At 46.1% G+C, this 21,613-nt stretch overlaps 1 protein-coding gene across 1 annotated transcript in view; it reads left to right on the top strand.

Annotated features, from left to right (window-relative positions):
- The window catches only part of PPFIA3 (PPFI scaffold protein A3), an 838,878-nt gene that overhangs the window by 549,546 nt on the left and 267,719 nt on the right, over nucleotides 1-21,613 (top strand). The window contains exon 20 of the mRNA XM_086930190.1: nucleotides 4,181-4,381. Within this exon, the coding sequence (XP_086786316.1) occupies nucleotides 4,181-4,381 (201 nt within the window). The remainder of the gene's footprint in view (nucleotides 1-4,180; nucleotides 4,382-21,613) is intronic.

Genomic DNA, 21,613 nt, shown 5'->3' with positions numbered 1-21,613 from the left:
ATGCGCTTTTGATTGCTTGGTCCGGCGCCTTTGTTTACGCCTTTCCTCCCATTCCGCTGATCCCGAGGTTGATCAGCAAGCTCAAGGTGGAACCGTGCAGGATGATTCTGATCGCTCCAGCATGGCCCAGACAGTTTTGGTACTCAGAACTTCTCCTCCTCTCCCAGGACCAGCCAGTTCTCCTGCATCCTGTTCCAACACTGTTGACAATGGCTCACGGACAGGTTCTACATCCGGACTTGAAGTCCCTGCGATTGACAGCGTGGCTCCTGAGTTCCGAGAGTTCCAAGGTTTGAATCTCTCAGGGGAATGTAGAGACATTTTGGCCCAGGCCCGTGCGCCTAGTACCAACAAGACCTATCGGGCTAAGTGGAAAAGATTCTGTGTTTGGTGTCGGAAGGAAGGTTTACATCCATATACTTCTGCACCGCACCAACTCTTGCCTTACATCCTTTCTCTGGCAAAATCTGGATTGGCTCCGTCTTCTGTAAAAGTACATCTAGCGGCCATTTCTAGATTCAGACGTTCATCTTCAGGTCCTTCCCTGTGGTCAGTAAGGATTATCAAGCAATTCCTGAAGGGTTTATTCAGGGTCTTTCCTCCAGTCCGGCCTCCACCACCGGCCTGACATTTGAACTTAGTCTTGTCATATCTCATGAAAGCCCCTTTTGAGCCTATTCATAAGACTGACCTTAAGTTTCTCTCTTGGAAGCTGGCTCTTCTCTTAGCCCTGACATTGGCTCGGAGAGTAAGTGAACTCCAGGCTTTCACAATTGAGGAACCTTTTCTGCAATTCAAGAATAATGTTCTCATCTTAAGAACAAATCCTAAATTTATCCCGAAGGTGCCCTCAGAGTTCCACCTAAATGAGCCAGTGGTCTTAAAACCGTTCTTTCCACAGCCTTCCACACCCGCGGAAAGAACTTTGCACTCTTTGGACATTCACAGATGCCTGAAATTCTACCTGGAACGGACAAAACAGTTCAGAAAATCTTCACAGCTTTTTGTTTCATTCAGTGCTCCTCGCAAGGGGTGTCCAGTCTCTAAAGCTTGTATTTCCCGCTGGATTTCCAGTGCTATACATTTTTGCCACCAGGCAGCTGGAAAACCAATGCAGCGAGCAGTTCGTGCTCACTCTACAAGATCAATGGCTTCATCGACGGCTCTATTTGCAGGTGTCCCAATCAAGGACATTTGTAGAGCAGCGACGTGGAGCAGTGTCCACACCTTCACTCGCCACTACTGCTTGGGTTCTTCTGTGAAAGAGGATGCGGCAGTGGGCCAGGCGGTTTTGAGGAACCTTTTCCAGTAAGTCGGTGAGCTTTCCTTTCTATCCCGCCTTCCTGTTTGCATATTTTGTATTGCTGTTTTATTGTCATGCTTTATGATTCTAGTGTGTATCTGGTTTTTCTTATCATAAATATGTGTGACATTTGCTGGTACACAAATGACAAAATATGCTTTTTCTATTTACTGCTGGTTACTCTGATACAAAGCATGGGAATCTATGTAAGTTACTTACCTGTAACTTTGGTTCCCCAGTATTGGTAACTTTCATAGATTCCCATGCGCCCACCCGCCTCCCCTGGGAAAGCTCAGTCTTATTGTCTTGTGAGATAGCTGTTCACAACCGCTACGAAAATCTGAGGCTCTGATCTTCTCTCAGGAAGGTTCTATGGGGTGAGGCTGCTCTGATTGGCTACTGCAAAAGTTTGGTCTCTTTTACAAAAAGAGGTGGATAAGCTACAAAATGAGATGAGGCCTAGGCCTATTTTTTCACTTTGTGCTTACTACTATGGTATTTTCTATTTACTGAGGCTCCCATTCCGACGACGGGGAATGATACAAAGCATGGGAATCTATGAAAGTTACCAATACTGGGGAACCAAAGTTACAGGTAAGTAACTTGTTTTCTTCTCCTTTGAAGCTCGCCTTTTGCGCCAACACCCGTGTGGCTTCCTGCCAGTGAGAAGTAGCACATGCTCCTAGAGTGTCTTTTCGTGGAAGTTGTTTGCACATTTTCCAGGACGGCAGAGCTATCTCAAGGGCAGACCCCATTTGCAGTCGTGAAGAGGCACAGGAGACTTTGGGCAACAAAGTGGCAACTTCGCAAAAGTTGCACACTGCAACTAGTTACATTCATTTCGACTTGAGTATTAAATCAGGCTTAATGTAACGAGTTGTTTGATACTTTGGTGGAGTTTCAACTTTAGTTGCACCATGCACGGGTTACCACAGCTGACATGGCAGCGTGTTAATCCTGTACTCACCAACATCGCTACCTAGACCTTCCACAGAAAAAACAATAGTTTCGTGTTTTTACTGTCAGAACAATTAAATACATGTACTGCTCTAAAAATATGCTGCACCCTGTCTTAGGTCTCGCTGGGCCTGGCATAGGGGTTACTTAAACATATTACAGAGGGAGGTTTGGGCTTTCCCTTTCTTTGAAATGTTTTAACTGCTGTTTCAGTCTGCAGTGGCAGACTGTGAGCCACATTTTACGTTTGTCAGACCCAGAGTGGCACAACCAGTGCTGAAATCCCTGGGGTGACCCTCTAACTTACAGACCCTGGGTACTATATACTAGGGACTTACAAGTAAGTTATCTTATGCCAGTTGGGTCTAAGCCAGCACAACATACACACTTTACGGTCAAGGCACATGCACTGAGGTCTAGTTAACAGGTGTCAGTGCGCTCAGAGTAAATAATAAACAGCAGCATCAGTCCTAAACTTTGAGGGAGACCATACAAAAAGAGGCATTTCTTTAAAGCTCCTAAATACCTGAGCTTATCAATGCCACTGACCTCTGAATCACCTGACCATGTCATTGAAGAGTAATCTTTACCTGCCATGCATAGATCTCCTTGTGACCCCCTATCTTTCTTATCACTTACCACATAGTGGTGGAGAAGTGTGGCTCACTGGTTAGAGCAGGCAAACCCTGAAGCAGAGGTCAGACCCGGGACCAGGGTTCGATTCCCGACGCGGCAGGGTGTTGAGCTCATATGTCCACGGACTCGATAATTCTCGCTTCGGTGCCTGACCTAATCATGGGTTCACACTCTGCAACTCTGGGCATTAAGCTTGCTTAATCTCCACAACGGCCCCCCCGCGGCGGGATGCCTGGCTTTCACCTTGGGGGTGCCCTGTAGGGGCTATCTCACAGGGAAAAACCAGGACGGGTTCCCAAGGCAAGCGCGGAGATACCCCTTCGGGCGCTATATAAGAAATGTAATAATAATAATAATAATAATAGTTGTATTTCTCTCCTCACTGCTTCTGCTATACTCCTATCTTCTTAGTCATAACCCGAAATTGATGTTACTCCATTATGAACCTATACTGTAAGTTATCCGTTTTCTTGCAATTATTGATATTCACGTAAAGAATGTAAATGTAAATGTATTTGAGCTTATATAGCGCACAGCTACCCGCAGTGGGTTTCCCGGCGCTTGCTTAGGGAACCTGTCCTGGTATTCCCCTGTGAGATAACACCGGCAGGGTATCCACAAGGTGAAAGCCAGGCATCCCGCCGCGAGGGGCCGTTGTGGAGATTAAGCAAGCTATTGCCCAGAGTCGCAGAGTGTGAACCCGTGAGTCGAGAAGGCACCGGAGCGAGAATTATCGAGTCAGTGGAATTATTTAGCCCAAGACCCGCCGAGGCGGGGAATTGAACCCTGGTCCAGGGCCGATCTCAGCTTCCGGGTCTGCCGCCTCTAACCCCTGAGCCACACTTCTCCACAGTGTGGCACCTATTCCTATGGGTCTGGTTCGTGCTATACAAAACCTAAATTAATAAATAAAAAGTTTATTGCATTGTTACACAACATTATACGGAACTCTTAAATATGCATATTACTTGCGCACACACATTTCTTCAGTGCACACCATGCACGTGCATACTCCTATTTAGAACTAGTTTGAGAGAAACAGTGTTGTATTTTAACGCAACACATACATACTGCAACTGATCATCATTCACAGGAGGTTCAGTGGCACACACTCTCATGCTTGAACATACTTCACTAATGAACGGATTTAAATTGTGAGACTTTGTGTTTTTGTGAAGAGAATGTTTAGTAATTTCTGAAGTCTGAAGATGCTAATTTTGCCTCTCAGAATGATGTCCTAGGTTGTGCAACACCTAAACTCTTGTCTGCTAACTCTTCCATTAGCTCTGGGTGGGAATGCCTGCATGGTACGTAGCTGCCTGTCGTGCCAATGTGAAGAGTGGTGCCATCATGGCTAACTTGTCGGACACAGAGATCCAAAGAGAGATCGGCATCAGCAATCCTCTTCACCGCCTCAAGCTTCGCCTTGCCATTCAGGAGATGGTATCTCTCACCAGTCCATCGGCACCTGCGACCTCACGGACGGTAAGGCATCCCAACAGATCAAGTTACCTTCCTCACCCCAGCACCCTTCACCTTTTAAATGGTAGAAAAACAGGCATCCCTCAACTGTCACTCTACAGTGTCTGCCACCTCACCGACACCAACAGCAAGTTCCATCTGTACTCATCACTAGATAATGCCTGCTACCTCTTCTGTTGTAAAGAGTCAATGTAAAACAAGTTCCCATCCATGCACAGTTTGCATTGCACACCACCACACTACCTTCCAAATAGTTACAGACATCAATATACCGGTCCCCATTATCTTTCACTGTAGTGTACCTAAGCAGTGCTTATCCGCACCTCTTAAGCAGCACTTGTCACAAGTCAAAATATTAGAAGCTATGAAGCTATGATGGAGCATGTCCTGGTTCTCAAACACTGCATAACACACAGCACAGTAAGGAGCCAAGTGGAGACATTTGCATCTTCAGTCACCTGAAAATTACTGCAATCTTCGGTGCCTAAACAGCACTATTGCACAGGCAGAACTGTACATCCGGTGCTGCAACCCCATAGAAGAGGCTGGGATAACCCTACATAAGCAGCCATACCTATTGGGAAGGGCAAGTGCAGTTTACATCACTAACGCTGCCGTGTGGAAGAAGCACTACTGTATGTTATGCCCTATATGGCTCTGTGCAAATGCTTGAAAATGAATGCATGAACCCCATTATGCACCATGTCCCAGCATGGTGTCTGTGAAGCTGAGGCCCAAATACAGTCAGCATTATGGTCTATTATTTTCCGGAACTGGTTCTTTCCTGTTATTCATGCCTTCTTGTGTAATCGCCAAACATGTTTTTTACAGATGAAAACAGCATCTTAAGTCTTTACATACTGCCGAAGCCCAATTTTAAGACAAAATACCTTTTGTCTTACTTTGTATTAGAAACAATTGCCAATTGTAATAAAAAACACTAAAAGCTAAATGCTTTAACTCTGATTTTAAATATGGCATCTTTTCTTTGACAATCAAAAATGAAAAGATAAGTGACATAAATGCATTAAACTTTAAACCTAAAGAAAACAGCACCTCCTTTAGAGTTCCAGGCTGATCCTGCTATTTTAAAGGGCACAGATGTAAAGGGTGTTCATATTTCTGCACCTTAAAAATAGTTTCTCTAAACCGTAGGCTCTTACAGTTTTTATGTTAGATGTTTTTTGAGAGAGTTTGCTTTGAATGTACAGTTTTCTTCTTTTATTATTATTATTATTATTAGATTTTATAAAGCGCGTAGTCACCCGTAAGTATCCCAGTGCTAAGATCCCCACATCTGAGGGTCACTGGGGCGAAGGGGGAAGTCAGATCAGGGGAAAAGGTGCGTTTTCAGCCGCTTCCTGAATCGGAGATAGTCTGGTTCCGTTCTAAGGTCGCGGGGTAGTGAATTCCAAAGACGGGCAGTGTTAACAGAAAAGCGCCGTCCACCCGTGCGCACCTTCTTAACTCTGGGGATGGTGATGAGGTATTCCTGATCGGATCGGAGGGATCTTGGGGCTTTGTAGGGCCTGATGAATTTTCTTAAAATAGGGGGGCCTTTGTCTTGTAGAAGTCTGTGAGACAGACAGAGAGCCTTGAACTTCACTCGCTCTCTCACTGGAAGCCAGTGGAGGAGTTTCAGGGCTGGTTTGGCCGAAGCTCTGGCCGGGGTATTGGTAAGGATCCGAGCCGCGGCATTCTGGATCCTTTGTAATTTGTTAAGGGTTGCCTCTGGAGCGCCTAGGTAGATGGTGTTACTGTAATCCAGCCTTGATAAAATAAGGCCTTGGATTAACAGTTTCTGGGAGGCATGAGGAAGTAGGGGCAGAATCTTCCTGATCGATTTAAGGAGCCCAAAGCAAGTCCCCGCGATTTATTTGGCTTGCGTCTTGAAAGACAGATCTTTTTCAAGCCAAATTCCCAGGCTTTTAATCTCAGACTTAGGAGCAGGGGGTTCACCCAAGCAGGGGGGCCAGATGTTCTGCGAGAGGGAAAGCCCCTTCTGGCCAAGGAGGAGAATATCTGTCTTTGAGCCATTAAGTTTCAAAGACGAGCTATTCATCCATCCTTGTATTTGTGCCAGACAGTTGTATAGATCCAATGGTTCTTGGTTTGGGTGAGATAAGGACACCACTAATTGAGTATCATCAGCATAGCTGATGATACTCACTCCGAACGGGTTGACGGCATCCTCCAATGGGGACATGTAGACATTGAATAATGTCGGGCTCAGGGATGAACCCTGAGGCACACCGCATTGGAGGGGGGTTTCGGGGGAACGTGTGTCATTCTCCCAGACCTGAAAGGAGCGCTGGCCAAGGAAGGAGGTGAGCCAGGTCAGCGCAGTGCCCTCCACACCGATGTTCCTAAGTCGATGGATTAGGACCCGATGGTTAACGGTGTCGAAGGCCGCACTGAGGTCCAGGAGGATCACTGCCACTGATCCTCCCGCGTCTAGAAGTTCTCTGGCCTCCTCCACCGCTGCGAGAAGGGCAATGTCAGTGCCCTGCCCTGGGCGGAATCCGGTCTGCGAGCATCTAAGCAGTTTGTTGGTTTCCAGATACTGCGAGAGTTTTTTGTTCACAAGCTTTTCAGCAATTTTACTGGTTCCGGGGAGAAGGGAGATTGGTCTGTAGTTGGCCAAATCCGAGGGGTCCAGAGAGGGTTTTTTTAGTAGCGCCTTGACGACAACCGCCTTCCAGCTAGAGGGAACAATTCCCTGTAGCAGTGAAGCATTAATGAGATGGGTAAGGGGAGGGACGATGGTAGGGGCTACTTTCTTAAGGATGCGTAGCGGAACAGGGTCCCTAGGAGATCCGCTTTTGATGGTGTCTAGCGTGATTGCGACCTCTTTGGCAGTTACTGGTCCCCAGGAAGTTAAACGGGGAGAGGTGGGAACCGTATTAATACCTTCTTCCTCGCTGAAATTAATAGGTGGAATGGAGGCAAGGATTTTCTGAATCTTCTCCTCGAAGAAGTTGGCCAATTTAAGGCATTTTTCTTCATCTGCTTTGGGGTCTGGCGGAATTCTTGGTCCGGAATCTGGGGCTTTAAGTAGTTCTTTTAAAATGATAAAAGTTTCCTTGCTGGAGCAAGAGGAGTTTTCTATCCTTTCCTGGAAGGATATGCTTTTAGTATTGCGAAGAGCGATCTTGTAATTTTTTTAAGGAGGTATGGTAGGCATCCTTCTTAGCAATCGACTTATCCTTCCTCCAGGAGCGCTCCGTTCTTTTACATTCCTTCCGTAAAAGATTGAGCTCAGGTGTGTACCAAGGGGCAGGGCTCACTCTTTTGATTCGCCTGAGGGTGGTAGTTTTGGGGAGAAGTTTGTCCAGTGATGAGGTGAGCCAGGAGTTGAACTGTTTATCAGCGTTGGCTGGGTCTGAGATTGGGGAGGGGAGAGATTCCCTGAGAATGGTGGTCCATTCGTCTGGCACGAGTTTGTGCCAGCGCCGGTCGGTGACCCAGGTTTTGGTCTGTTGGGTGGGTGAAGTGAAGAAAAACCAAAAAGAAGGGTATTAAAAAGTGGTCTGTCCAAGGAAGGGGCAAGGGGGAGCTAGTGGTAATGTCCGTGATGTTGGTAAAGACAGGGTCCAGGAGATGCCCCTTGTCGTGGGTTCGTCCTGCATTAACTAACCGAATGTCAAAAGACGTGAGGTCAAGAAGGAGTTCAGACGCAGTTAGGTCTTTGGGGTCTGATAGGTGAAGATTGAGGTCCCCCACGAGAAGGAAGTTGGGAGAGGAGGTTGCTATCTGAGAAACAGTGTCAACAAGAGCACTAGAGAATTTCCCTGGGGTTACCCGGCGGGCGGTAAATCAGCAGCCCCGAGAGGGAGTGTGCAGGGGATATTTGAAGAGCAAAGTGGCAGCTCTCACAGTCTTCAATGTTGGCATTACTAGATCTACAGGCGAGGTATTCTCTGTGGATTATCGCAAGGCCACCCCCTCTGCCAAGGGGTCTGTGTAGGGTTTGAATTAGATAGCCTGGGGGTAGGGCGTTAACAATATCAGCATCTGACCAAGCAGTAAGCCAAGTTTCTGTAAGAAACAAAACGTCAAAACCATGGTCCTGGATCAACAGGTTAATTTCATGAGCATGCTTAGGGAGGGACCGACAATTGAGAAGGCCCATCTGTCGGCCAGAATTACCTGCGGTGATGGTATCTGGGTTACATAGTTCACAGTTGATGTAGGGTTTACCTTCTACGTGGATGTAGCTACACTCCGGATTTTTTGCCGGGTGGAGAGCAAGGAGCATGTCACTCGTATAGACCAGTCGGTCTTCTGATGAAACGGGCAGAGTAACTGGGGCTGGGCCCGGATGGGCCCAGACGGGCTTGCCTTCGGCGCGCCCGTCCGCTGCGCGTACGTGGAATGCACATCTTTTGTAGGGGGTGGGGGCGTGGCCTCGAGCGAGTGGGCGTGGCCACAAGACCGGCTCACTCGCTGATGGCGGCGATGACAAATTGCAATCCTGCGGCAGCGTTTATCTCGGCTGCGCGGGTGTAAGAAGGTGAGGAAAGTGCCCCAAACAGAGTGCAGGCAAGGGAGGGTGGTGGGTTTAAAAAGTTAGCTCAAACACTCTATTTTTTTTTTAAAAACACGAAGTTCGTTAGCAAAACGCTCCCGGCTGTGCCTCAGGAGTAAGATCTCAATGAGCTTGCATTCAGCTCGATTATGTAGGCGGTGGGGGCGTGGCCTCGAGCGAGTGGGCGTGGCCACAATACCGGCTCACTCGCTGATGGCGGCGATGACAAATTGCAATCCCGCGGCAGCGTTTATCTCGGCTGCGCGGGTGTAAGAAGGTGAGGAAAGTTCCCCAAACAGAGTGCAGGCAAGGGAGGGTGGTGGGTTTAAAACGTTAGCTCAAACACACAATTTTTTTTTTAAAAACCCTCTACCTTCACTGTTATTCCATTGTTCCTGCTGTAGCAATTAAAAACTAGAATTAGAATAAGCCCCATTCTCCAGTGCTGTTCGTGCTCATCCACAAATTTCAGCTGTAACAAAGTGAGCATTGAAAATTACAGCTATTGCGAAAAGAAGTGCAAGTCCTGAATAGGATCTGATAATACCGAAATCTGAAAGAAACACGTTAGTGTTAGATTCCTTACCTTAGAATATCCCCAGGCGTCAGTCTGGATCCGGAAACTTTTGCGTAGCAGTACCCCTGCGCGTCGGTAGGCGTCGTCTGCAGGCGTCCCCTGCGGCTCCGCGTCCGTCGTCGGCGTCGTGCGCCGTGATGACGTCGCTGGAGTACATAGACGCCGCCTCCGCGCGCTGACGTCAGTTCTTCTTTTTTCCGCATCTATTTTTGACTAGTCGTATCCACTGCTCACTGTAACGAACAAAAGAGATCCAGTGTTATCTAATCCTCTTCTACTGACAAACAGTTGTAAGACTGACTTTGTGTGTCACAAGTTTTGTGGCACTTTACCACAGCTAACAGTGGCAAAATCTTACTGTGATGTTTGGTTGTTACGGTTGTTCCTTGTGGGACATGGTACAGATGCTTACAGATAATTTTCCAAAAGAATAACACCAGGATGTTAGTATTTGAAGACACGCTGGTTTGAAACAACGTTAGTGTTGGCATATGCTGCACATTTGACAGCCTACTTACTAATAGTTCTACAACATATGTAAGAGAATATCAGTAAGTATGCCTCACTGGCCAGAATCCTGGTGCACATTGAATTTTCATTCTCCGACATTTCGCTATATGGTAACCATGCAGAATACTAGGTGCACTTAATATGTCAATACAAATCTGATTCAAACTTTTGGCCTGGAAATGAAAACAAAGGAATGCTACAAACATTACTGGTCTGAAAGCTGTAATCACCATCTTCTACAGGTAAACCACCAGTAGCTCATAATCTCTCACTCTACCCTCACTGCTATCCACTCCAGCAGTAAAGCATTACATAACACCCATGAAAAGTGGTACAAAATATCGAATGATAAATTGGAATTCTCTGTTGCCCGGAGTGGATAAATGCTAAGGAAGAGGCTTAAGCTATCATTTCCTTCTTTCCCTCAGCAAAGTCTAAGCAATTACATCCATGGTATAAGAGGCTCCCCTTCTACAGTGATAACGGACAATGGTACCCTTATCAGGGTCTCATATTACCAATGCATACACAGAAGATTGTTTCTCATAAGAAATAAAGTGCCAAGGAAAGAGCTAAACCTATACCAGTCATGGAAAGGATAAAAAAGTGAGTGATTAAAGAAACATGAATGATGTTGAAACTGCTTGAGATTGTGTGTACGTATTTATATGGTGTTTCTACAGCTCAAACTGAGCCAAAAGGCTATGGAATGCTGTACATGGTCAAAGACTTGCATAAAGTCTACAGGTAATAGGAGCCAAAGCTAGTCTGTGGACAGTTAATGCATTGTAATGTAGTGTTCTTTAAAGAGGCGAGTCTTCAACTGTTTCCTAAGTTAGAGCAGTGTTGGGGCAGTCCTCATGGATATTGAAATGTTCCAGATCTTGGGTGCATAGACTGAAAAGGCCGACTGTCTAGTGCAGGGGTCTCCAAACCGGTCCTGGAGGGCCGAATCCATGCCAGATTTTTGGGATATCCCCATCTGGCATGGATCCGGCCCGCCAGGAGACCCCTGGTCTAGTTCTTTTCTTTTTTTGCATTATTTAGTCTGAATGTCACCTGGCTATGGGTGTGCCTATATTCACCAGAGATGGTGAGCTTGTCTGCAAGATAACAGGGGCTGCTGGTTGTGATGGCTTTGTAAATAATGTAGCTGGTTTTGAAGATGGTGCTAACCGGCACAGGGAGCAAGAGGCGTTCCAACAGGTTAAGGATAATGTAATCATATTATTTAGGCTCTGAATGAGAAGTGCTGCAGCATGTATGATGCCCCTAAGGTGTGCCACTGTGGATGCTGGGAGACCATGGAATAGGCCATTACCACCATCCATATGTGAGAGTATTTGAACTGCAATTCTGAAGTTGCTCTATGGAAGAAATGGTTTGACTTGCTTTAGAAGTGAGAGCTGGTACCAGGCTGCCTTTGTTTTTCGGAAGTGTGTTCTTTGAGGGTGAGGTTGATGTCCAGGGTGAATCCAAGTGACCTGGCATGGGGCGAAAGTTGGGGTTTGAAGCCTTCAGTGTTTGTGTCATTGAATCAGATTTGTGGTGTAGCTTGTTTGTAGTTCTTGGCAAATAACAGCAGTTCTGTCTTGGCTGGTTTGTGCTTCAGGTTGGTGCTGAACATCCAAGGCTGGTTGATGTGTATCATTTGTCATATTGGTGACCCTTGATGCCGTTATCTATGAATAGATTACAAAGTAGCTTCATGTAAAGATTAAAGGTTTAAAGTATATGGAACCATAGAAGCTCCTAAAGTTACAGGGATATTTGGTGGCCTGAAGGTATCCAATTCCAACCTAAAATGTAAGTTTAGCATAAAATCTATAGGATGCATAGTATCAAATCTTGGTATTTCCAAAGTAGAGGAAATTCTATTGATTTAATTTTTTGGGGCGTGGGAGGTTAAAATTAACATTTACATTTCAAGTGGCACTTATGGTGACCTAAAGTAGTTACCAAAAATGTTTCTCAAGAGTATAGCATTTGTAGTTGCCAACTGAAGAAAAATATGTATCTTCAACACGATCTATTGGCTTCTTTTAAAAAAATAAAATGTATTTGCCATTTTTCATTTGCACATGTCGCGTTAGTCTATTACAGAATAAGAAGGAAACACATAACCTCATTATCGACATCCATCTCTGTAGTCAAAGTGAGTCTGAGGGGTATAATAATTGTACATCAGTATTAATCATGTGAAAATAACCCTGCAGACCGCACGTCATAATCCTCAATATCCGGACTCGGGTACTGAATATGGGAGGTAATAGGGTCCCTGAATATTATTTGTGACCTGGAAATTATTCTGATTATAAGGAGAAGAACATTCCCGATTATATGATAATACTGTATCAAAAAGGATATATATGATTCCTTCACAACATTATTCTGGAGCCCTGATGAAGTTCCTTTGCTAAATGGAGCGAAACGCGTTGGCTGGATTTTATTCTATATATATTACTAATAAAAGAAGATTTTGGAATAATTAAATTGGATGTGGACTTCTTTTCTGGTGCACCTTCCGTTTGTTGAAAAAGTTCTGGATCTGGTTGTCAGTGGCACTTAACGGCGGCAGTTGCTGTAACAACTGTGCACAGGACACATACTTAGATGAATTTGGATTGTGGTGCAACATTTACAATCCACGCTGGAGCTTTTATTACTATATACTCTTTATGGCTTTACTACACTTACAATGTCTTAGAATTGACTTAGACACCGTAGGGGTTCTGGGCTCATGTCAATGTACCCTCGCCTGAGCCAAGTGCACCCTGCTAGAGGGCTAGTTTACCTAGGCCTCAGACCGTGGGTTGTGGGCACTGCACACAGGGATGTGTGCCGTGTTGACTCTTCACTTTTCTCGGCACCAAAACACGCAGCTTTCAATGTGGGTGTTAAGGTACAGGGCCTCTAAGAGTTGCGCAATAAGTGCTGCAGCCTTAGAGGCCTCCTGTGGTCACATTGCCTTTAGTACCCAGAGTACCTTTTACAAAGGACTTACCTGTGGCCAAGGGTGTGCCATTAGTTTTGGGAAAGAACACAGGCCCTGGGAGCCTGATTGCCATGTACCCAGGGCACATCAAGTCAGGTTGCATCAGCTGTCAGGCAAAAAGTGGTGGGTAACCATGCAAAAAGAGGCACTTTCGTACAGACTGCAATTTAGGTCAGTGCCATACCATGTGTGCTAAATCGGCATCTAAGGGACCACATCTGGGGCATGGAAAGGGCTCACCCACATATACCAACTGAATTGTGCGGTGTCATATATGTCGTGTGCATAGTTGAATTGGGTTTATTTTAACTTCCGGTGGGATACTCGGAAGAGACTGCTAGCGCTCTAGTTTCCGGCCCCCTACCCCTACATAGCTGGGAGGAAGGCGCGGACACGCGCAGCGGCACCCTGACTGGAAGGGTAATGCTGTTTTAGCATTGTACTGCATTGTACTTTATTTCCTAGGACTACCAGTACATATTTTTTTAGAAATTTGTGCTCAGATTCAATTGTGCACCTATTTTAAACTAAGCATTTCAGTCATTGTAGCCAATTTTGTGTTGCGCCGAAATAGCTTGTTTTACCTTGTGTTATAAACAAATCTGAAGCCCTCTCACACTGTGTCAGGTTTTCTCTGTCCTACCTGCTTGCCTGAGACCCCGTTCCGTCACGGCCTGTGCCGTTTGAACGGAGGGTCGTTGTCGGCAAATACTCACTTCCGGTGGGATACTCGGAAGAGACTGCTAGCGCTCTAGTTTCCGGCCCCCTACCCCTACATAGCTGAGAGGAAGGCGCGGACGCCGCCAGCCGCCATACCACTAACATCTCCAGCCAAGGATCTCGGACCGCTGGAAAATGACCACCATCACATCACTCCTCAGGTATACTAGGGAAGAGCTTCTAGACTTGAATACATCATGTGCCCAGGTGCCGGAGGTACTATTAGCAGCCATATGGGTGTCCCCTTGTTCCCGCAGTATAGATCTGACTGTGGACAGACGGACCATCAGGGCTGACCCTAGTTCAACTATCACTGCCCCAAGGAAACTAACAGCATTTTATTTTAATGCCAGATCAATTCCCAGACACGCACTCGAAATATGGAGTCTCCTCGACGCTGAAACCCCTGATCTATGCTTCATATCAGAGACTTGGCTGCATGAGCATGCCACCCCAGACCTCCATGTAGCCTTCCCTCAACAATATAAAATAGTTAGATCACATAGAACGGACGCTAGAGGCGGGGGACTACTGATTGCAGCAAAAGAGACTATCAATGTTTGCATGATAGAAAGTGAGGTTATTGAGCAGACAGAAATCATAGTTTTTAAAATGAGTGGCCCCCTAAAGGAGGTTTGGAAAGGGGCTCTACTCTACCGACCTCCTGGGACTAAAGGTGATTTTCCTGAAACCCTACTAGAAACTATTGCCCCCCATGCACTGACGGCGGACAGGTTTCTGTTACTGGGCGACTTTAACTACCATGCAGATGACCAGTCAGATGCAGAAACAGAAAAACTAATCTCCACCATGAGCACTCTAAGTCTTAGTCAACGAATCAAGGGTCCAACCCACTGTGCTGGACACACATTGGACCTCTTATTTACTAACTCCCCTGATATTTGGACAGACTCCCCTATTCCGTTATTATGGACCGACCATTACTTAGTAAAATTCATCATAAACGACTGCATGTCGGGACCGTCCAATAAGGCCAATTTAAAAGTATGCAGAACCATGAAAAAGATCACTCTTACCTCCTTTTCGAATACATTCCAGAAACATTCTATAGATTTAACGACAAATGTTAATCTAGCAGCAGTTCATTTAGAGTCGGCGATTGGTAAGGCATTGGATAAGACTGCCTCCCGCGTATGGTCAAGTGCAGGGAAAAGCCATCCCCTTGGTTCACGGAACAGCTCAAAGAAACCAAGTCCATCACAAGAACCGCTGAAAAACAATGGCGAAAAAGTAAGGATGCAAATGATCGTAAGATCTATCACACCCTGCACACCAACTATATGAGGGAAATAAGAACAGCTAAGAGGGGGTACCTAGCAGATCGTATAGCTAAAGCTGAAAACTCCTCGAAAGAGCTTCACCACATCCTAAAAGAATTTACTTCCCAAAAAAATCCATCATCTACTCCCGATACTGTAGAATGGACTGAAGAACTTTCTAAATTTTTGGAGGACAAAATCACAACCATATGTGAATCCTTCAGCCCAGATTCTCTGCCTATACAGTTCCAAGATCATGATCCCACTATTGAGAAATGTCCCTCTAGATGGACTACTTTCGAAATGTTTGACAAGGACACTACCATTAAAATAGGGCAAAAGATTAAATCAGGCTCCGTGTGATCAACTACCCCCTAAACTATTTACCTTACTTGCCCCGGCTCTAGTAGACTGTCTCACCAGCCTCCTCAACAAATCTATGTCTGAAGCAGAAGTCCCAGAGATTTGGAAGGCGGCGAGAATAAGACCAATATTAAAAAAATCAGGAGCTGATGTAAACATTCATGTAAATTACCGACCCATCTCCTTGCTCCCGTATTTCGGGAAAATATTGGAGGCTTCGGTCAACAGACAGATGGTCAAATATCTTGAAACTAATGACCTACTTGACCCTTTATAGTCAGGTTTCCGTGCTGCTCACAGTACGGAGACCGCACTGGTTGAGGTCGCAGACAACATAAGAATTGCCTTGGACAAACATCAATCTTCCATTCTTGTCCTTTTACATCTGTCTGCGGCCTTCGACACCATCTCCCATCGTATTCTGATTCAGAGACTATGGGAGATTGGTGTCAGAGGGCAGGTATTCGAATGGTTCAAGAGTTACCTCTCTAACCGGACGACCACAGTTCAGATAGGCAAAATCTTGGCCAGTATTCAGCCTGTAAAAAGGGGGGTGCCACAGGGCTCCATCCTGAGCCCCACGCTTTTTAATATTTATATGGCTCCCCTGGCCAAAGTAATCAGAGCGTTCGGCTTCGATGTTATCGTATGCCGACGATACTCAAATTCTAGCTACTCTTGGCCCGGACATTAACAAGACTAAAGACCGTTTTAAGAAATGTCTGATGGAGGTGAAAAACTGGATGGGTCAAAATCACCTACAGCTAAATGGTAGCAAATCAGAGGTCATGTTGTTCGGTAAAGCCATTGGATTTTGGACCCAGGACTGGTGGCCTACACAACTGGGCGAATGCCCAGTCCCAAAGGAATCGGTCCGCAACCTAGGTCTCCACATGGATAATAAGCTCTCCATGAAAGCTCAGGTGAACCACATTGTCGGCACCTGCTTTGGCATCATGCGTAGCTTACGAAAGATCTTTAAGTGGATACTAGCTGAAGCCCGTAAGCCCTTAGTACAAGGCCTTATTATAAACAGACTTGATTATGGCAATTCACTGTTACTCGCCACAAATGAATGTCACATCAGGAAGCTGCAGGTTCTGCAGAATACGGCAGCACGCCTCGTCCTGGACCTGCCTCGTAGATCCCCCTCTGTGCCGTGCCTAAAAACCTTACACTGGCTTCCTGTGAAAAAACGGATCACGTTCAAAACATTATGTATGGTACACCAACATATGTATGGAAGGGGCCCAAAATATTGGACCATGAAACTCACATGGTACATGCCAAGGAGGCAGCTGAGAACAAGCACTGAGTCACTACTCACTCCTTTGAGAATCCAAACGGCCAGAAATGGAGGTCGCGCTTTCTCCTTTTTGGCTCCATCTCTCTGGAACAAAATGCCTCTCAGCCTTCGCACAACCTCCGATCACACTAGTTTCCGAAAGAAGCTGAAGACCTGGCTTTTCTACTAATCTTGCTACCTACCCTTTTGGTCAGAATCGTCTGCATGCGCCATGAGACTCTTTTGGACGTGATATGTGTGCAATAGAAATATCCTGACTTGACTTGACTTGACTTTAACCTCATATTCCTGCAGATCTTTTGTGGGGGAGCCAAAAATCTCTGCCACTCCGGGTCGGACAGTTCCCGTTCTAGGATCTTTTCCCATCTGCCCCACAGAACCTCTAGGGGACAGCATACCATTGTCGCAAGGGATCGATAGAGCCAGGTCACCAGGGGCCAGATGTATGTAATCTTGATTTACAGATTCTAAAATACCGAATTTTACCGATTCGGTATTTTAGAATCGGTAAATGCTATGTAGGTAAATATTCGGTAAGTATTACCGAATAGGTACGATAGGCCTCCAGGCCCATAGGCATGAATTGGAATTACCGAATCGGTAAATACCGATTCGGTAAAATGGGGAACTCATTCAAGGGTGGCAGGGTGTCACATTGTCAACCTGTTGCACCCCTGAAAAGTGCATGGGTGCACATGTGGCAGACATACATGCCCTAAGGACATGTATGTCTGCCACATCGCACTGTTGTAAAAGCAAAAGAATTGCTTTTGCAAAGGTTTTCAATATTTACCACCAACTTGTAGTTGGTGGTAAATACTGAATCCTTACCTATGCAATGCACTCATTTGATTGCCCCCTACATTGCAAATTCTGTAATTTACCGATTCAGTATTTTAAGGAATCGGTAATTTACCGATTCCTTAAAATACCGAATCTGTAAATTACCGAATTTGTAATTGAGGCCATCTACATCTCAGTAGCCTAATACCGGTCGGTAACGGCCGAAATCTGGAAATTTCAGCCGTTACCGACCGGTATTAGGCGACCTACATCTGGCCCTAAGTGTCTTGCTGATTTCATTGAGACCAATAGTTTTAAATCATCATGTGTTACAGGCTCCACTCGATCCCCCACCCATAGGTCTCTAAGCGTTGTGTCAGTGCTTCATATGTAAGAATTGTCCTGACGGCAAATCATAATGCTCCATCAATTATTTTAACAGCAGTAATGTACCCTGGTGGTAGCAATCACTAACCGTGAAAAGCTCAGCAACTGTCCAGGCTGACATCTACCCAGCGGTAAAGTAAGAAATAGGCTCACGCTGAGGTAGACTCACCAAGAGCAACACAGGGACATACAACTGCATCCTGGCCGTCATCGAGACGCATCTGTGCCAGCATTTCAATGCCACATAAAGTAGCACCCTCTGTCGTTGGACAATCGTCGGCGGACAAAGCAGCCTAGCCAATAAGGTCTCCATGTGTTCCGAGAGCCTAATCACCCTCAGCCCTCCTCAATCGGCTCAGTCATGCCACTGTGCAATCCACTGTAGCTGGAAGGCCACAAAATATTGTTCGTAGTCTGGAACGCCCAAACCTCCCTCTTCCATGGGGTGCCGAAGGATAGCAAGGGACACCTATGGCGACCACCATCCCAGATCAAGTCACGAGCCAGGGCATCCAGGTGCTTAAGCCGAGTGAGCTGCATTCCCACTGGAAAATTTGCGAAGAAATAAAGAAGTCGTGGGAGCATGACATCGTAGTTGGGAAAATCCTGTCCATTAAAGGCAGCTTAAGGGATCACCAAAAGGTGACACAGGTCTTAAGAGAACAGAGAGCCTTCCCCAAATTAGCTTCCCGGAGATCCTCCAGTTGGTGAAAGATCTGGATCCCCAGGTATCGAAAGGAGGTGGGCGATCACATCAAGTCTGAGGGGAAGCCCCGGGGTTGTGACATGTCGGAGAAGATGGGGAAGACGTGTCTTGGTCTTATTGACCCACATGCCAGACACCAACTCAAAACTCTGCAGATGTTCCAGGGCACACATAAATACCATGCGTTCCATCCCTTAAGTAAAGAAGGATATCATCCACATGGAGGGACATGATATGTTCACGCCCTTTGACTGTTATGCTGGAGCCTCTGCTTTCTCGCCTAAATAGATCTGCTTGGAGTAAAATGTCCAGGACAAACAATAGCCGGGATAGCGGACATCCCTGCGTCGTGACCCTACCCGCCAGGGCATTGTATAATAGCCAGACCCATTTAACCCAGTTCTCTCTCAGGCCCATCTTTAGCATTACTTTAAAATGATAGTCCCATCGTATTGTTTCGAACACCTTTTCTAGATCTACCGACATCAGCAGCGCATCTGGGTTTGCAAGAGCTGCAGGATGATGCTTCACATGATATAGCTGCGTAAGATTCTGGGAAGTGTTACGGCTAGGGATAAAACCACTTTGGTTTTCATGAATGATGGAACGCATATGAGGGAGCAAGTGGAGGGCCACCACCTTACTAAGGATCTTAAAGTCTGTGTTTAACATAGAAATATGTTAATGTAAATGTAAATTGATACTTGTATAGCGCACTACTTACCCGCAAGGGTCTCAAGGCGCTTGTACGAATACCGCTGTGGAACCCATCCTGGCTTTCCCTGTGAGGCGTCCACTCCTGGGCACCCCCAAGGTGGAGGCCAGGCATCCTTAGCGTTGTGGGGGCCGTTGTGGAGATTAAGCAAGCTATTGCCCAGAGTTGCAGAGTGGGACTCCATGATTGGAATAGGCACCGAGGCGAGAATTATCAGGTCCGTGGAATTTTTGAGCCCAAGACCCGCCGAGGCGGGGAATTGAACCCTGGTCCTGGGCTAGACCTCTGCATCAGGGTCTGCCGCTCTAACCATTGAGCCACACTTCTAGAAATAGGGTGAAACTCAGTAACCCGTGCTCCCTGTGTCTTGATTAACTGCAGCCTAGTTAGTGGATTCCGGAGGTGTGCCAAGCCACCACAAAGCTGCAGACATTTTTACTAACCGCAGGGTCAAAGTCCCAGCATAAGCCGCATAAATCTCCGCTGGGAGGCCATTGGGGGCTCAGTGTTTTTCCCCTGGTCCTATCATTAATTGCCACCCGGATCTCATGTGCTGTTATAGGCCCCCCCAGATCTTTACAACATTCCTCAGATAGAGTAATCAGCAATATAGTCGCTAAGAAACTCAATTGTGAGTCCACAGGGAGGGGTGCAGGGGCAGCATACAGGCTTTTATAATAAAGAACTCACTGTTAATAGCAGTCTGTGAATCGGGAATCAGCCGTCCCGTGTCGTATGTGTGTGATAGTGCCCCCTCACGTTTCTGGTCTAATGAGCCATGCTAACAGCTTCACCACCTTACCTCCCTCCTCATGGACATTAATGGTATATTGTTTATAATCATGACTGTATAGTCTCTCTAATGTGGACTTATACCTCTCTCTCGTCTCCTGGACCTATAGGGCTCCAGCTTGGGTGACCAGAGCCCTATCTAAGGCCCGCAATTTGTCTTCAAATATTTGGCGTTCCCTACCTAGTTGTCTCTGGGTACCGACCGTCAGACCGATACAGTGACCACGAGTCACCACTTTGAAAGCCTCCTACTCTGTGAGACTCGTGGATACAGTGCCCTGGTTCTGGGCAAAATAGTCTGAGATCGCCTCCGCCAGGGAGTTGCGATAATACGCATCTTCTGGCTGGACTAATCTGCAACATAGTGACTGGCAGGCGTTCCCTAATAGGTCGAAACCCCATGAGCACTGGGCTATGATCGGATAGGGTGTGTCCCAAATATTCAGAGTCTAAAAGCTTCAGAGAGCACACAAATCTATATATTCGAGTGGGTAAGTTGTGGATATGGGAAAAATAGTAGAAGTCCCGTTCCTCCCTACGCTTCGTCTGCCACATATCTACCATCTCCCAGCCCCTCTCCTAGCCCCCGCAGGTTTGCCCGCCCCTGTTCCTGTCAGTGGTGGCGTCGAGTGGTCCAGCAACCAGTCTAGCATATAGTTAAAGTCACCACCTATAAGCAGATTCTCAACCCGGGGGCCTGCGATGTGAGTGGAGAGTGAGCTTAGGAAGACAATCTGATCTTAATTTGGAGCATGGATGCATCCCAGTGCAATTTATTTTCCAACTAATCTACCCTCTGTAAAGACAAATCTACCCTTTTGATCTATAATGGGGCAAATAAGCTCAAAGAGGACCCCCGTCCTAATCCATATTAAAACCCCCCATGGCATATTTATTTATTTATTTATTTGTTTGTTTATTTATATGCTTATATAGCGCAAGACTCGACCCCCGTAGGGGTATCTCCGCGCTTGGTTTGCCATATATGTCTAGAACAGAGCTTTGAGAGGTGCGGGAAAGGTTTATGCTGTCAGAAACAGATGTGTTTTTAATGTCTTCCTAAAGGTTGAATGATTCGGGTTTTGTCTCAAAATTAGGGGAAGTTTGTTCCATAAGGTGGGACCTATGTACGAGAGTGCTCGGCCCCCTTGCCTTCTTCTTTTGATGGATGGGATTTTTAACAAGGATTGGTTGCGAGAGCGTAGGGAGTGCGTAGGTTTGTAAAACTTAAATTTTTCAGACAGATATTGTGGCGCTAAGCGGTAAAGGCATTTGTGTATAATACAACTAATTTTGAACCTACTCCGCTGACGGATGGGCAGCCAATGAAGTTTTTCCAGGAGTGGACGGGAGGGTGTTCTAGGTGGAACATTTAGGACCAATCGTGCTACGGTATTCTGAGCCACTTGTAGTCTGCTGAGCAAGTCTTCATTAGCAGATATCAGTAGGCCGTTATAGTAATCCAACAAAAAAAGGGGGTTTGTTCCTTTCTGTGGTACCTAAATCAAAGCCCGAAATACTTTATGGAATCAGACACCAAAAAACTTTTCTGACCTCAATGGTATATATCCTA

The sequence above is a fragment of the Lissotriton vulgaris genome, chromosome 7 (genome assembly GCF_964263255.1).
Source record: "Lissotriton vulgaris chromosome 7, aLisVul1.2, whole genome shotgun sequence".
Lineage (NCBI taxonomy): Eukaryota > Metazoa > Chordata > Amphibia > Caudata > Salamandridae > Lissotriton > Lissotriton vulgaris.
The sequence above is the reverse complement of the archived record's forward strand: the minus strand, read 5'-3'. Positions and strand labels throughout refer to the sequence as shown.